This window comes from Dreissena polymorpha, chromosome 1 (assembly GCF_020536995.1).
Source record: "Dreissena polymorpha isolate Duluth1 chromosome 1, UMN_Dpol_1.0, whole genome shotgun sequence".
Taxonomy (NCBI): domain Eukaryota; kingdom Metazoa; phylum Mollusca; class Bivalvia; order Myida; family Dreissenidae; genus Dreissena; species Dreissena polymorpha.
In genome coordinates this window covers 138,669,765-138,687,494 of record NC_068355.1, presented here as the reverse complement: position 1 = coordinate 138,687,494, position 17,730 = coordinate 138,669,765, and the positions used below count along the sequence as shown (strand labels likewise).

Below are 17,730 nucleotides of genomic sequence, written 5' to 3'. Positions count from 1 at the left end.
TCAAAGAAGTGTCTTCTTAGCAAAATCCACTTGAGGCGGAAAGTGTCGTCCCTGATTAGCCTGTGCCTTAGATGATAAACAAAATTAATAGTTGAATTGATAGACAACATGTAAAATCTTTTAAGGCTACTCATGAATGTCTTGCAATTTAATGCTGTGTATACTGAAAAGTCTGCTGTTTAACCTATTTCCACTCATAAGCAAAGTGAAAATGGCTATGTGCAAACAGCGAAAAACCAGAACAGCCTGCCAGTAACTCGCAGTCTGTAAAGGTTTTATGCTGTTTGCTGCTCATCAGTATGTAAGAGTTGCAAATGAAGCCTTTAAAACTTGAATTTAGTAAGAAAGGTGTTTAATTGAATTTAACATTATAAGTAATAATCTATGGGACTACAAAAGCATCAAAATATGTTTCAAAGTGGTAAAGGGTTAAAAAATCATGGTAAACTTCTGTTTACGATGAACATACAATGAGGAGATACAACAGTCTCAAAATGAACTTTTAAAACAAAGCATACTGCCTACCTCATCGTCATCGTGGACAGATTTTAACGTCTCTCTGAAGTCGGAGTGCTCTTTCTTCTGCTCTTTGGATATGGCCGCAAACCTGGGAGAAAACCGCCTTATGTCACATGTATACATGGTACATCACTTCAATTCAGCCGCGTTTTCAGAATATGGGGCTTAATGCATGTGCTGAAAGTCTCATCCCATATTAGCCTGTGCAGTTTGCACAGAATAATTACGGAGGACACTTTCTGCTTTTATTGAATTTGTAGTTTAAAGATAGACTATTCTAAATAAAATCCACTTTAGGCAGAAAGTGTTGTCCCAGATGACTACACAAGCTTTTCTGGAACAACACTTTTCGCACATGCATTAAGCACAGTTTTCACTAAACAAGGTTAAGTTAAGAGGCCACTCTTATGCATACACTTTTATTGCTAACTATGGAAGTATATTGTACATTTAACCCTGTTACTTCTGACAATTCTATAATCAGATGTTTGACCAGTTACATGTATATGTGAACTCCCCCAAAAAAATTGAAAACACAAGTGTGACTATGACCTTCAGACTTGAGGAAAACATATATGAATTTTCAGTACCATGAATTTTATACTAAAAGTTATGTTTTGCAAAAGAAAATCAAACAAAGGGCTAAGACTCTGTAAATACATGTATATTCCACATCTCTTCTCAAAGTCTACAATCATAATATGAAGTTTAATTTCAATCCCTTCATACTTTTTAGTTATGATCTGCACAACAAAATAACTTGTGAGTAATTGGGCTCTTCACAAAATATATAGGAATGGAAAAACACACTGGAGAGATAGTTACTTACACTATTGACTTTACCACTATTTTCTTTAGATTAATGAATTTTTCATGACATCTTAACATCTTTAATTGCAACGACATTATAGAGGTAGATTAACAACGAAAATTAACAAAAAGTAATAACTCTGTTAATATTTTATTTAAAGATGTGGAACTATTATACTAAACTTCATCTTCAAGCCCTTTGTGGTTCTCATAATTTGTACTCCCTCTCAATGTATGTCAATTTAAGGTGCCAGATTTCATATACATTTGAATCCCATCAATACTTCCAAAAAGAAGCAGACAAAAGGACAGACAGAAGAACTGACAATGCTATTACTAAAAGCCTCCCTTTGGTGGCATTAGCATTCAGCTGTTTGTGTACATTTTTGCAGTGAAAATCAAATTATATTCTACCTAATGCTTATAAGCTTCATAAAAGCATCATTTCAGGACAAGGGATTTTAAAACACAGTATCACTTACTTCTGTTCTGTTTTATTTACTTTACGTAAAACAGGCTTGGCACTGAAAGGAAACAAAAATAATTATTTATGTTATCATATTAATATGAAATACTGTTTAAATTGTTCACTCACAATAATAAAACATTAATTGTAAAATTCCATTAATATTGATTTATTTTATGCTTGACATATTTCTCAGTTATTGAGCAGATTTACAATACATGTATTGCTTTTTTATTAACAGTGACCCCATCCCAAACAAGGTCTCAATTTAAGACAATGAGCTTAACTCCGGAAATCAGAATGTTCCCCTAGAGCCACTTTTTAACTTAATAATATGTACTCACAACTTGCCTCTAAAGGAACTGGTTTTAAACCTCCTTTCCCACTCAGAAGCAAAGTAAAAATGGCTATGTGCAAACAGCATTAAACCAGAACAGCCAGCAAGTAACTCGCAGTTTGTTAAGGTTTTATGCTGTTTGCTGCTTATCAGTATGTCAGTGTTAATTGGAAATGAAGCCTTTAAAACTTGAATCTAGAGAGAAAGGTCTTTAATTAAATTTAACTTGCTAAGGGAATTAAATGCGTTGAAATACGTATCTAAGTGGTAACGGGTTAACAGAGTACTAACAATTTGCCCTTATTATCGCTTATTTTCATATTCAGGTCGGCCACTTCCTTGTCTTGTTTGTTCAGTTTGAACTCAATGTCATAAGCCTCGGAGTGGATCTGAGCAAGTTTCTCGTGCAGTTTCTTGATGAACTTCCGGAGCTCCTCTGAAACAAAACAGCCAGGTAAGATGTTAACACTTTGCATGCTGAGAACTTTGTCATCTGCTAAAATGTTATCTGCTGAATTTCTAAAATTAGCATTTTCTTTGATTTTTTTTTCAAAGAATACTAACCAATGTATCAGAATAGCAAACAGTTTGGATCCTGATGAGACGCCACGTTTTGTGGCATCTCATCTGGAACCAAACTATTTGCAGAGGCCTTCAAAATTCAGTTCCAGCACTGAAAGAGTTAATAGACACCACAATCATTCCATTAATCAAGGACTGTTGGAATATATCATTTGAAGGAATTCCCTTCTTAACAAAAATTCAGTTAAGGGAGAAAGAGTGAATCCAGTTAAGGGAGAAAGAGTGAATTCAGTTAAGGGAGAAAGAGTGAATTCAATTAAGGGAGAAAGAGTGCGGACTGCACAGACTATTATGGGAAGACACTTTACCCACGTGCATTAAACCCTGTTTTCCCAGAACGTGGCTTATATATTGAAATTACAATTAGACAAATACATTAGTTTTCTTACTGCAATCAGGTTTAATAGATAAAAGAATACCCCAGTCATATACTGTTATTATGTTGTTTATACTACAGTGAATCAAAGTTAAAATATTGGTTAATATATTTTGAGCCACGTCATGTGAAAATGCGTCCTATGCAGTATGAGGGCAGGATACGTAGCTCAAGACCAGCCTGCGCAATCCCGGGATCTGGTCAGGAGCTACCTGTACCCTAATGAGACTGCAAAACCTTGCATGACTTTATAGACTTTTGAAGTAGACTTAATATATCCTGATCAGACTGTGCAAATGCACATGGCATAAGGCCCATTTTTACATGATGTGATTCGTTTCACATTGATGCAAGTACATGGTTGCATAATTGAATCAATTGATTCACCAGCCTGAGGAAAGCAACTAAAATGGCCAGGGCAATATTTTTCTAACTAGAAGCTAATTATACTATTATTATATATTATACTAACTATACTAACATCGTTTAAATGCCTTTGATATTCTGGGCATGTTTCATAAAATTCTGTCAGAGGGTTTAGGAGATATGGACTGGACACAAGATTTATGGACAGACATATTAATGAAGTGCAGTCTTGTAATACCCCTTTCTGACTGGGAATTAAGAACTTACATTTTACATTTCGATCACATTGAATAAAATCATTTTAATATGTAAAACAATGTACACAATATTAAACCTTTCAATAACAAACTTAATAACAATAACAACATGCAATATAAATTTTAAGAAATATGAGACAAATTGTTGAGCACAAAAAGTAAATATAAATAAAGCAAAAAACAATTATAAACAATTTGGAGACAAATCATAAGCTAGTAAAGGCATTCAACAACCAGCAAATCAAACCACAAAATACCAAACATATAAATCATAACACACTATTGATAACACAAGGAAACTGCAGATGCATATGAGCCGTGCATAACAAAAACCAAAATGTACACAAGAGGGCCATGATGGCCCTGAATCGCTCACCTGACTAACCAAATACAATCCCAACCCAGTTTTCATCAAGATAAACATTCTAACCGAATTTCATAAAGATTGGATGAAAACTGTGACCTCTATTGTCTACACAAGGTTTTTCTAATATTTGACTTATTGACCCTAGTTTTTGACCCGAGGTGACCCAAATACAATCCCAACACAGATTTCATCAAGATATACATTCTGATCAAATTTTATAAAGATTGGATGAAAACTGTGAGCGCTATTGTCTACACAAGGTTTTTCTATTATTTAACCTAATGACCTAGTTTTTGACCCCAGATGACCAGAATACATTTCCAACCCAGATTTCATCAAGACAAACATTCTGACCAAATTTCATGAAGATTGTATGAAAACTGGGACCTCTATTGTCTACACAAGGTTTTTCTATTATTTGACCTAGTTACCTAGTTTTTGACCCAAGATGACCCAAATACATTCCAACCCAGATTGCATCAAGATAAACATTCTGACCAAATTTCATAAAGATTGAATGAAAACTGCGACCTCTATTGTCTATACAAGGTTTTTCTATTATTTCACCTAGTGACCTAGTTTTTGGCCTAGTGACCTAGTTTTTGACCCCAAATGACCCAAATACAATCCCAACCCAGATTTCATCAAGATAAACATTCTGGCCAAATTTCATAAAGATTGGATGAAAACTGTGACCTCTACTCTCTACACAAACAAACTGTTAACGGTTTTTCTATTATTTGACCTAGTGACCTAGTTTTTGACCTCAGATGACCCAAATACAATCCCAACCCAGATTTCATCAAGATAAACATTCTGACCAAATTTCATAAAGATTAGATGAAATCTGCGACCTCTATTTTCTACACAAGGTTTTTCTATTATTTGACCTAGTTTTTGACCTAGTGACCTAGTTTTTGACCCAAGATGACCCAAATACATTCTCAAGTCAGATTTCATAAAGATAAACATTCTGACAAAATTCATGAAGATTGGATGAAAACTGCGACCTCTATTGTCTACATAAGGTTTTTCTATTATTTGACCTAGTTTTGACCTAGTGATCTAGTTTTTAACCCCAAATGACTCCAATACAATCCCGACCCAGATTCCATCAAGATAAACATTCTGACCAAATTTCATAAACATTGGATGAAAACTGTCACCTCTACTGTCTACACAAACAAATTGTTGATGTTTTTACAATTATTTGATCTTGTGACCTAGTTTTTGACCCCAGATGACCCAAATACAATCCCAACCCAGATTTTATCAAGATAAACATTCTGACCAAATTTCATAAAGATTGGATGAAAACTGCGACCTCTATTGTCAACACAAGGTTTTTCTATAATTTGACCTATTATGAGACCTAGTTTTTTACCTAGTGACCTAGTTTTTGACCCCAGATGACCCAAATACAATCCCAACCCAGATTGCATCAAGATAAACATTCTGACCAAATTTCATAGATTGGATGAAAACTGTGACCTCTACTGTCTACACAAGCAAATTGTTGACGGACACACGCACGCACACAAGCACATACGGACGCCGGAGATCACACGGTCACATAAGCTCACCATGTCACTTCATGACAGGTGAGCTAAAAAAAGAGGCTCAAAGATCTGCAAATAAAAAAACTCTGTCAACTAAAGAAACTCAAAATCAAGAAAACTACACTTCAATCAATTATTCTAATGCGTACCACAGGGTTTTCATTCCATGCCAAAACAACTGAGAGTTTACCTTCCCCTAAACCATCAACATTGAACGGGCCCACACGTTCATTAATGAATTTCTCTTTTTCTTGGGCCTTAGCGAGGGCTTCTTTCCTAAGATCCTCCGCTGCCTTTTGCATAATAATTTGCTACAAGGAAACAAGTTCATCATTTAATAACATTTGTGATATACAGATCTGCCTCGCTCTGTGAAATGGGGGTTTAATGCATGTGCGAAAAGTGTCAAACTGCACAGGCTTATCTTGGATGGCACTTTCAGCCTAAACTGGATTTTTGCCAAGAAGAGACTTTCTTCCTTTAAACGAAAAAATATCATAAAAGTGAAAAGTGTAGTCCCTGATTAGCCTGTGTGGACTGAACAGGCTCATTTGGGATGACACTTTATGCACAAGCATTAAACCCTCTTTTACAGAGCACAGCCCATATTGTTACACTAAACTTCTATGTCACACAACTATTGATTACTGTTATCTACATGCATAGCATTCATGGTATCACAACTCCAAAGTAATGCAAATGATACTGAAAAATCATAATTATGAATGGGACATTAATTCTCATTGATTTTGTGAGTGTTTTTGTGAGTTGCCTGATTCATAATTTTAACAACTCATTGAAAAATTACCAACCAAAATTCTTCTCTCTTTTTTTTCATAAATATGAAATCTAAGAATGTCTTGACCATAACAAAGTTTCAAAAAAATTAACAACGAAAATTCATGCCTAAAAATATAAATGATTTTACAGTATTTACTATTTTGTGTTTATAATTTATTGTTAAACATGCCTAATTGCATAACACAAAAAACAAGCATGCACATGGAACACTTAAGTACTGGCCAGAATTCACAAATCAAATTTGGAAAACCTTCTTAGTAAAATTAGGAAGGAAGATAAAATCGAAGCAGCCAGGTAAGTATTCGTTAGTGGATACCTTGTTTGTCGCACAATAGCCGTATAGCTAATGTTACTTGTTGATTATATGCGACGTTAAATAAAGCTTCTTTATCTTTATTATCTTTATCTTATCTTTATCTTAATTGTCTTCAATGTATACCACCCCATAGGTATCTGAATGTATTATACAAAGGAATTTTGTGTTTAAATATAATAAACTAGGAGATATTAATATGCGGTTTAGAGAAAATCACTGCATAACAATATCTAAAAAATATGTATAGCGCCCTTTTCATACTCGAGATGTGCGTTCCAAGGTGCTGTACATTTTGTCTTGATCACTGGGTCATAAGTCGTCTGTTAACATCTTGGCGCTGTATGCAGCCACGGCACATTGGCTTATTTCCCTCACAGGTACCCATTTATACACTTGGGTGGAGAGGAGCAGATGTGGGATAAATTTCTTGCTCAAGGAAATTCCAGTGGTCAGGGCGGGATTCGAACTCGGGACCTCTCGATCCCTAAGCCAGCTTCCTACCATTAGACCACTGCTCCCACTATCTTTTCCCTTTTTCAAATTAATAAAGATCATTATTACTTAAGATTTTCCTTGGAAGCTTTCTAAATACTGGCCCCTGGTGTCATCTAAAAAATTACATGCCTTCCAATAATTGGTCATCTAATGAGACATGTTCTGATACAACTGAGCTTACTGCATGACTGTAGAGTCGTCGCTTGATTGCTATAGTGCTCTAACTACCATTTTCATTTTTTGGAGAAAAACACATTGAAAGGTTTAACCTTTATTTTCTCACTTATTTCTGCATGTATGTGAAGAAAAATATACCAGACAGTTTATCAGCAAACGGAGAATGTGAATAGAATTAAATATTAACTTTAGTAAATTATATGTTAATGTTATTTGCAATTTCATGTATGGAGATAGAGCATTCTGGGTTGTTTTTTTTTAAAATCGTTAATGCTGAACTGCTCTATCGAGACATAGAGCATTTTATTGGTTACAGATCTGGACATTTATTCATTGAACGTCATGGAGATGGATCAATACAGTTCTAAAAATGAAACTAAGTCACGTGGTGTAATTCTGGCAATTGATAGGCTAATCTGAGTGTGAATTCTACTTTTCTCTAAGTCCCAGAGATGGTGCAGTACAGCATTCACTCAATTACGTCATATTAAAGATCTCGTTCTCACAAACACAGGGATATAAAAAACTCATTTTTGAAAACAAGGGCTGTTTGTAAAACATGCATGCCCCCCATATGGGCTGTCAGTTTTAGTGGCAGCCATTGTGTAAATACATTTTTTGTCACTGTGACCTTTGACCTAGTGACCTGAAAGTCAATAGGGTTCATCTGCCAGTCATGATTATGTACCTATTAAGTTATCATCAGGAAACCATTTTACTGTTTTGAGTCACTAAGACCTTGACCTTTGACCTAGTGACCTGAAAATTAATAGGGGTCATCTGCCAGTCATGATCAATGTACCTATAAAGTTTCATGATCCTAGGCGTAAGCATTCTTGAGTTATCATCCGGAAACAATTTTTCTATTTCGAGTCACTGTGACCTTGACCTTTGACCTAGTGACCTGAAAATCCATAGGGGTCATCTGCCATTCATGATCAATGTACCTATGAAGTTTCATGATCCTAGGCGTACGCATTCTTGAGTCATCATCCGGAAACTTTTTTACTGTTTCGAGTCACTGTGACCTTGACCTTTGACCTAGTGACCTGAAAATCGATAGGCGTCATCTGCCAGTCATGATCAATGTTCCTATGAAGTTTCATGATCCTAGGTGTAAGAATTCCTGAGTTATCATCCGGAAACCAATTTACTATTTCGAGTCACAGTGACCTTGACGTTTGACCTAGTGACCTGAAAATCAATAGGGGTCATCTGCCAGTCATGATCAATGTACCTATGAAGTTTCATGATCCTAGGCCTAAGCATTCTTTAGTTATCATCCGGAAACCATTTTACTTTTTGAGTCACAGTGACCTTGACGTTTGACCTAGTGACCTGAAAATCAATAGGGGTCATCTGCCAGTCATGATCAATGTACCTATGAAGTTTCATGATCTTAGGCCTAAGCGTTCTTGAGTTATCATCCGGAAACCATCCGTTGGACGGACCGACGGACGGACCGACCGACATGTGCAAAACAATATACCCCCTCTTCTTCGAAGGGGGGCATAAAAATGGAAATAGAGCACTATAGCAATTAAGCGACGAAGTGTTGTCCCTGATAAGCCTGTGCAGTCCACATAGGCTACTCAGGGAGAATGCTTTTCCCTTAAACTGTATTTTCATTAGGAAAAGACTGCGTTTAAACAGAAAATTTCATAACAGCGTAGTGTCCTCCCAGATTAGCCTGGGCAGACCATACAGGCCAATCTGGGTTGAATCTTTTTGCACCTGCATTAAGCCTAGTTTTAACCAGAATAATGCTTTAATGAAAGGGTTCTCTGAAGGATCAACACAGTCTGACTGACACAGTATATTGTCCAACCAACAGAGCAAATATTAATCAAATACATGTACATTATCACAAGTTAGACTATGAATTGAGCTTATTCATGACACTGATATGGGGGAAAGGGGTTTGTGTATACAGAGGAAGACAGTGTTTCAGTGAAGTTATTTGTGTGATTTTTTCTTTGTTTATGCCCAATCAGATCTATATATGGTGTTGTAGGTTCCTTTGTTTTTATTGTTTTAAGATCATAGACTTCAGAAATGAATATAGAAGTTTGGAAGAAAAAAAAATCCACGAATGTGTGGCTTACTTAAGTGATCTTTTGAAAATGGAACTATCAAATATCATTTCTCCTTATAATACACAGGATGTGTGCATGTGTACAGTAAAATATGACCAAATCACAAAGCACAAATACCCTAGAAAGAACGCATCCATTTAAAAGTGCTATACATACAAAGTCGCAAATACTGGATGAAATTATAACTCCTCCTCTTACAAAAATAAACAAATTACCTGATTTAACGAGAACAACACAGCTAAGTCAAGAGAAGGAGTTAGTAACTACATAGCTAACTTGTGGGCAAGGGTTATTTAGTTGTTGGAATGAGTTTGTCTGTCTTAAGCACAAGTTAGTAAGTCTTGGATATGACATTATCAACCAATAAAAATACATGTTCAAGTGAAGCTAGCATAATTTCGGACAATACAAAATTGAATACATTTCAATGCAATTGAGCCAGGCTCTGTGAAAAGGGAGTTTAATGCATGTACGTAAAGTGTTGTCCCAGACTAGCCTGCGCAGTCAGCAAGGGTTAATCAGGAACTACACTTTCCGCTCAGACTGAATTGTTGTGTAGAAAAGAGCTCCTTTAAACGAAACGAAAAATTCCAAACAGTGTCATCTCTAAAAAACCTGCATGTTGACTGCAATGGCTAATCTATAAAAACACTTTATGTGCATGCGTTAAGCCCCATTCTCCCAGAGTAAGGCTAAATCATACAATGGGTACAAATGAGTCGCGTTCTAAGAAAACTGGGTATAATGCATGTGCGTAAAGTGTCGTCCCAGATTAGCCTGTGCAGTCCGCACAGGTTAATCAGGGACGACACTTTCGGCCTAAAATGGATTCTTGCTAAGAAGGGACTTCATTTTAACAAAAAATGTCATAAAAGCGGAAAGTGTCGTCCCTGATTAGCCTGTGTGGACAGCAGTTTTCTCAGAACGCGACTCAAATCTACATTATGATACACCGTTGTCGCCCTCATGCCACCATGCAGAGTTATACTGGAGTAACATGTTACCAGTACCTGGGGTCAAAAGGTCAATTTCATCAGGAAGGGGAAGAACTCTGTAAGACAACTCCTGAAACTTCTCTTCAAGTTCTTCTGCTGTGTAGGTTATCTCCCCTATGAAATCCTGCATGCAAACATGCCCAAAACACAAACATGCATAATTATGTGTTGTGAAATCAAGTAGTTCCTTTCTTTTTTTATAAATAAATACATTTGTTATAAAAAATGGTTCATACCATGCCAATTTAATGAGTGTTTAATTCATGCCAATAGAACACACTAGGATCAAATTAAGGTCAGTGAACTATAAATAACCAATTGCAACCATACATAATTCACTTTTCCTAGTCATACTATTTTTTTTTTTGGTTATTTTTATTAAAATAAAAAGTAGTAATTAAAATATTCTTGAGGTCCATTTATAATCAATTATGTAACTAGATAAGACTGTCTAATATATGTTATAGCACATCCCCACACATTAAAGCATTGGGAATGAATAATTTATAATATGAATAATCCACGTTCTAAACTGGTGATTATTTAAAGGTCTATCTAAACATAGAAAAACATATGTCTAACAAAAAAATCAGTTTTTTTATATTTGAATTAAAGGGTCAATAAACTCAAGACAATTTGTTCAAATATTAAACCAACAAATTGCCTATATTGGAATTGAAATCTTTTTTTAATGTTTGAAATAAAGGGTCCATATATGCAAGATTTCTTTTTAAATATCAACCAACATATTGCCAATAATAAAAACATGAAAAAGCATGTATGTGTTGTCTTTTCTATGAATTTTTAAGGTGCAAATCCTGTAAAATACTGCATCAGTGTTGTGATAGTAACCTCCACTAACTTTTGCAATAGTTACCAAGGACACATACCTTGAGTTTCTTCTTCTTTTCAGGGGTCAGGCCTCCCAGCCCCTTCCTCTTGCCCCTCTTCTTCTTGGAGTCATCTTCGGCCATCTTGGCTTGTCTCTGAAAACATCACACCCATATGAGCCATGCTCCTGGAAAATGGGGCTTAATGCAGGTGTGTTTAGTGTGCTCCGAGATTAGCCTGTGCAGTCTGCTCAGGCTAATAAGGTACGCCACTTTCTGTTAAGACTTGATTATCCTTAGAAAAAGAATTCCTTTAAGCAAAAATCTCCATAAAAGCAGTACTTCAGGCAGTTGTGTCATTTTGTGGTCATTGAGGCTGTTATGTCATTTTATGGTAGTTATGGCAGTTATGGTAGTTGAGGACATTCTGTTATTTTATGGTAGTTAAAGCAGTTATGTCATTTTATGGTAGTTGAGGCAGTTATGTCATTTTGTGGTAGTTAAGGCAGTTATGTAATGGTGTGGTAGTTGAGGCCATTATGTCATTTTATGGTAGTTGAGGCAATTATGTCATTTTATGGTAGTTGAGGCCATTATGTCATTTAGTTGAGGCCATTATGTCATTTTATGGTAGTTGAGGCCATTATGTCATTTTATGGTAGTTGAGGCCATTATGTCATTTTATGGTAGTTGAGGCAATCATGTCATTTTATGGTAGTTGAGGCCATTATGTCATTTTATGGTAGTTGAGGCAATTATGTCATTTTATGGTTGTTGAGGCAATTATGTCATTTTATGGTTGTTGAGGCAGTTATGTCATTTTATGGTAGTTGAGGCAGTTATGTCATTTTGTGGTAGTTAAGGCAGTTATGTAATGGTATGGTAGTTGAGGCCATTTCGTCATTTTATGGTGGTTGAGGCAATTACGTCATTTTATGATAGTATAGGCAGTTATGTCATTTTATGGTACTTCAGGCAGTTATGTCATTTTATGGTACGTCTGGCAGTTATGTCATTTTGCCAGTGATACTCACTGCTTCTTCCTCCTCCTTCTGCTTCCTCTCTACCTCAGTCTCCTCTTCTTCCTGCAAAAAAGAGACAACATGCACTGAGTGAGAACACAAACATCACCTGCAGTATTTTATTTAATTTTTTCAATCTTTTAAATCAGTAATTTTTGGGATTCATTTTTTTTAAATGAATCCATAATAGTACAACTAATATGTTTATTTATATAGAAATGAATTCAATAATAAAATGAATCAAAATATGTGTTCTTAAGTTGAATTAAGAACATTGAGTTAACCATTATGTATAAGCTGAAAATACTTGCAAGACTAACGATTCTTACTTTTTTTCTTGTTGATAATTAATTATATTATTTAACAAGACTATTGTCAAGCAATATAAGTCCCCTACCGGCTCCACCATTGTCAGAAATTCAAGATTTTTATATATATATTTGTTGCCATAGCAACCAAAATTTTTTATTTAGGAACAAAATGAAATGACGTGCATAATGTCCATATTGCCATCTATCCATGTTTCAAGTTTCATGAAAAAATATTGAGAACTTTAAAAGTTATTGCAGGATCTAGAAAACCACAATTTTCAGCAGTATTTCTAGTCTATTTGTTGCCATAGCAACCAAAATGTTTGACGTCGGAACAAAATGAAATGACGTGCATAATGTCCATATTGCCATCTATCCATGTTTTAAGTTACATGAAAAAATATTAAGAACTTTAAAAGTTATCGCAGAATCCAGAAAACCACCATTTTCAGCAGTATGTCTAATCTATTTGTTGCCATAGCAACCATAATTTTTTACGTTGGAACAAAATGAAATGACGTGCATAATGTCCATATTGCCATCTATCCATGTTTCAAGTTTCATGAAAAAATATTAAGAACTTAAAAAGTTATCGCAGGATCCAGAAAAACAACCATTTTTAGCAGTATTTCTGGTCTATTTGTTGCCATAGCAACCATAATTTTTGACGTAGGAACGAAATGAAATGACCTGCATAATGTCCATATTGCCATCTATCCATTTTCAAAGTTTCATGAAAAAATATTAAGAACTTTTAAAGTTATCGCAGGATCCAGAAAAGTGTGACGGATGGACGGAGACAAAACCATAAGTCCCCTCCGGTGAAACTAATTAACCAAAGTTCAAACACATTTAAAGACATATCAATACTGAAGTGGTTGTAACACATAATCTCATAATTCTCAAATGTATATTATCCTATGCATTTACAAGTGACCTTCTTATCCAGGTATGACCTACTTATCCAGGTATGACCTAGTCATCCAGGTATGACCTACTTATCCAGGTATGACCTAGTCATCCAGATATGACCTAGCTATTTAGGTATGACCTAGTTATCCAGGTGTGGCCTAGTTATCCATGTATGACCAAGCTATCCAGGTATGACCTGCTTATCCAGGTATGACCTAGTAATCCAGTAGTGACCTACTTACGTGTGGTTCTTGTGACCATCTGGACTGTGGATACTCAGAATTGGTCTTCATGCAAACATGCGAAAATAAGAAACAAAGTGAACATGGGGGCAACATGCTGGGATACAGATCATTTAAGACTATCCAAATGCAATTTAGTATTTTTTACTTTTACCATGGCATTAACATCTGAAAAAGAGAACATAAGTAAAGAATTAGCAACTCGATACATGTACATTTAGCACTTAACTGTTTTTGGAATTATGTTTAACATGGTAAGAAGTTTTTTCATGCAAAATCATTCTGAAATCTATTAACATACTTGGCCAATTGAGCCTCAGTCTGAAACATTTGGGCTTGATGCATTTAGTGTGCTCCCAGACAAGCCTGTGCATTAGGAATTTTTAATTTGAAGTAAGTCTCTTCTTAACAAAAATCCAGTTTAGGTGGAAAGTGACACCCATGATTAGTCTGTTTAGACTGCACAAGCTAATCTGGCGATAGCATGGGAATACACTTCTTCTAATTAATATACTTTGGTAATAAGTCACAGAATTGTTGACAATCGAACCCTCAATTTAAGGTTTTATTTAAATTGATAAACACAGTCTTCTTAGTTATTATTGATGATATGTATTTTTTTCTCTGTCTTAAATGTTTTTTATTGATTATAACAGATTTATCAAAATTCCACAGTTTTAATATTCTTTGAAACTTTATCAATGTTACAATGTTTTGAAAATTTGGGTTGAATACTTTTATAGACCCCCCCCCCCCCTAAACGAATATACAAAATAAAAATCAGGACAACTTTTTAACTTTTTACGGACTCACATCGACACTGGAATCTGTGCTATGAACACTTTTATCCATGCTTGATTCTCGACTATGCTGACTGGTGGCTTTATCCATACTTGATTCCCGACTATGGCCACCCCTGCCATTCAGCGCTCCTAATCCACGTGCTTCTGTCAATTCATCCCCATGTGGCCATCGATCAGTGACTTTTTTCTTTTGTGGCAGGCAAACAAGACTTTCCTCTGCAGTATCTTCTTGTCCTGGTTTCTCAAAGTTAGGTACCATTGCTACTTTACTATCAGAAGTAGATTTTTCAAAGTTAGGTCCCTTTGCTACTTTACTTTCAGAAGTAGATTTTTCAAAGTTAGGTCCCTTTGCTACTTTACTATCAAAAGTAGATTTTTTAAAGTTAGGTCCCTTTGCTACTTTACTATCAGAAGTAGATTTTTCAAAGTTAGGTCCCTTTGCTACTTTACTATCAGGAGTAGGTTTCTCAAAGTCAGGTCCCTTTGTTGCATTACTATTAGGAGTTGTTGGCCATTGAGACGCCAGGTTTGACTTCGAGGGTACAATGGTGATCTCCACTGAAAACTTACGCTCTTTTGGTACACTTTCATCTGAACCATACAAAACTTCTTGGCGCACCAACTCAGATTTGAAACTTGCTCCAGGGGACAATGGAGACTGCATAACAGGTTCTGGACTGCAAGGAAGATTTGCCGATTCATCGATACTCTTGCTTGCTTTCTCGACATACCGCGAGGCGATGAACTCAGTGTTGCCGCTCAGACGTTTCTGCAGACTCTCTTTGCGCTCCAATGGAGATTTTACTGGCTCCTTTTCCTGTGATAGAAAACAAGAAATGTGTGCCAGATGAAGTTGGTATTATAATTTGAGTTTTGTTCTGGGAAAACCAGACTTAATCTTGGATGACACTTTCTGCCTAGACTGGATTTTAGCTAAGAAGAGACTTCCTTAAAACGAACAATACCGTTAAAAGCGGAAAGTGTTGTCCCTGATTAGCATGTGGTGACTGAACAGGCTAAACTGGGACCACACTTAAGGCATATGCAAACATCGCAAACACTGAAGCCCCCACGACAACAACACAATTTTAATCAACTATATTTCCTACACTGGACAAAAAGACAAAAGGCCATTATTTTGCTAAAACTAATTGCAGCTAAAATTTCTTCCTTCAAACTCATCTACATGTAAGAGTAACTCAGTTATGAACATTTTAGCCAGATCCAGCCAGAAGTTAAAGAGAAGTTCAAAACACAAGCTTAGGGATGCATAGAAACTTAACGCTTTCAACTCTGTGAAAGGCATAAACATTACAGGAGCATGGAAACCCAGGCCTCGTGTTCACAAAACATTTTTGCAATCGAAAATCGATTTTAACTGACATCGATTTTCATTTTTGCTTATCAACTACAATTGAAATCTATTTTCAATGACAAGCAAAATCGATTTTCGATTGCAAAAACTGTTTTGTGAACACGGGGCCTGGTTTAACCCTTTACCACTTAGATACGTATTTTGAAGCGTTTGTAGTCCCTTAGAACGTTAAATATAATTAGAGACCTTTCTTACTATATTCAAGTTTTAAAGGCTTCATTTTCAACCCTTACATACTGATAAAAATAAATTCAAGCAAAGAAAACAAGTAATCCTCAACTGGGCTAGAACCAATGACCATTGGAGTAAAAGCCTAGCATTTAAACCACTCCGCTATCTGTGCTCATATAATGAGCAGTGTATTTTATACTTTATATGAGCAATTCTCGTTATGTCAAAAATATAACGATAACAACAGAACTCTCCAAATTATTAAATCATTTCTCATTTTAAACGCTTCATTATGTTCAGGTTTTTAAATAGTCAAAAGATGCATATAACGGATATTTTAGAGCATAATAAATGTTCAGTATTACTGTTTCCTTGCAAAAAGCATACCTACAACAAAAATTGGCAAATCTATTTTTGTCAATTTACCACAACATGAAAAGGTCCCTTTAAATGTGGTCTCTGAAGTGTAACAAGGTAATTCCAGGATTTGACCTAGTGACACATGTAAATCAGATCTAAACTCAGCCAGATATTTTCTGACCATGTTTCATCCAGATAGCCATAATTTTGACCTCTAGAGCGGCAACAAGATATGATCTGGTGACCTAGTTTTGGACACATGTGACCCAGATTCTAATTTGACCTTGACATTGTCCAGATAAACATTCTGAAAATGCTTCAAGATGGGATGACAAATGTGACATCTAGAGAGGTAACCAGCTCAAAGTTGTCGACACAAACCACATAACAGGATATTCAGGTGAGTATAAAATTCTTAATTGTTACCTGTGTGCCTTTCTCTACAGACTTCCATCGTTCTAGAACATTCTTCTTTGCATTTGCCTCTCTAGTGTCAGGTTTCTGAAATGGAGAAGAAAATAAACACAATGTTATGCAAATTGTTTAAAAATTTACACAGTATACATACGTAGCAGTTTTAATAGTAAATGAACATGCCCTATTTCTTATGGCTACAACATGCTCCTGGTAATAATGACTTAACTGGATAACTTAATGCTTATACTAATTATTGGATACACTCTGCTATAGAGATTTAGCATGTTTCTATTAGCTTGATTTTTAAAAAAACAATGCTAATCCATTTTAATTCTAATTGACCCTTGCTCTGGGGCAACCTTGCGTAATGCATGTGCGCCAAGTGTAGTTCCAGATCAGCTTGTGCGGTTTGCATAGGCTAATCAGGGACAACACTTTTTACCTAGACTAGATTTTTGTTAAGAAGACATTTCCTTAAAACAAAAAAAATCACTTAAAACCAAAAGTTTGTTCCTGACACTGCACAGGTTAATATGGGACTGCACCTTACACAGATAAATTAAACCCTTTTTTCCCAGAACAATATTCAATAATATTGATTACAATAAATGAATTATTTTCTCAGTTTACCCTACACAATACATACATAATAATATATTATAGCAATCAGTTGAAAATTAAAGACAGGAGCAACAGACATATAACAAAGAACTTTTTTTATGTGTACACAATTCATATTTTAGATTGTATATGAAATGACACAAAACA

At 35.5% G+C, this 17,730-nt stretch overlaps 1 protein-coding gene across 9 annotated transcripts in view; it reads right to left on the bottom strand.

Annotated features, from left to right (window-relative positions):
- LOC127851805 (caldesmon-like) overlaps nt 1–17,730 on the bottom strand; it is a 110,023-nt gene that overhangs the window by 3,676 nt on the left and 88,617 nt on the right. For 5 of the 9 annotated variants that reach the window (XM_052385701.1, XM_052385697.1, XM_052385747.1 and 2 more), the window contains 9 exons: nt 16,972–17,046; nt 14,650–15,456; nt 13,837–13,881; nt 12,384–12,434; nt 11,410–11,505; nt 5,830–5,950; nt 2,424–2,568; nt 1,812–1,853; nt 526–607 (listed from right to left, as the gene is read on the bottom strand). In XM_052385701.1, the coding sequence (XP_052241661.1) occupies nt 526–607; nt 1,812–1,853; nt 2,424–2,568; nt 5,830–5,950; nt 11,410–11,505; nt 12,384–12,434; nt 13,837–13,881; nt 14,650–15,456; nt 16,972–17,046 (1,464 nt within the window). Of the gene's footprint in view, nt 1–525; nt 608–1,809; nt 1,854–2,423; nt 2,569–5,829; nt 5,951–10,534; nt 10,644–11,409; nt 11,506–12,383; nt 12,435–13,836; nt 13,882–14,649; nt 15,457–16,971; nt 17,047–17,730 lie in introns of those variants that run through there. The other 4 variants (XM_052385709.1, XM_052385716.1, XR_008035979.1 and 1 more) reach the window with 4 other exon arrangements.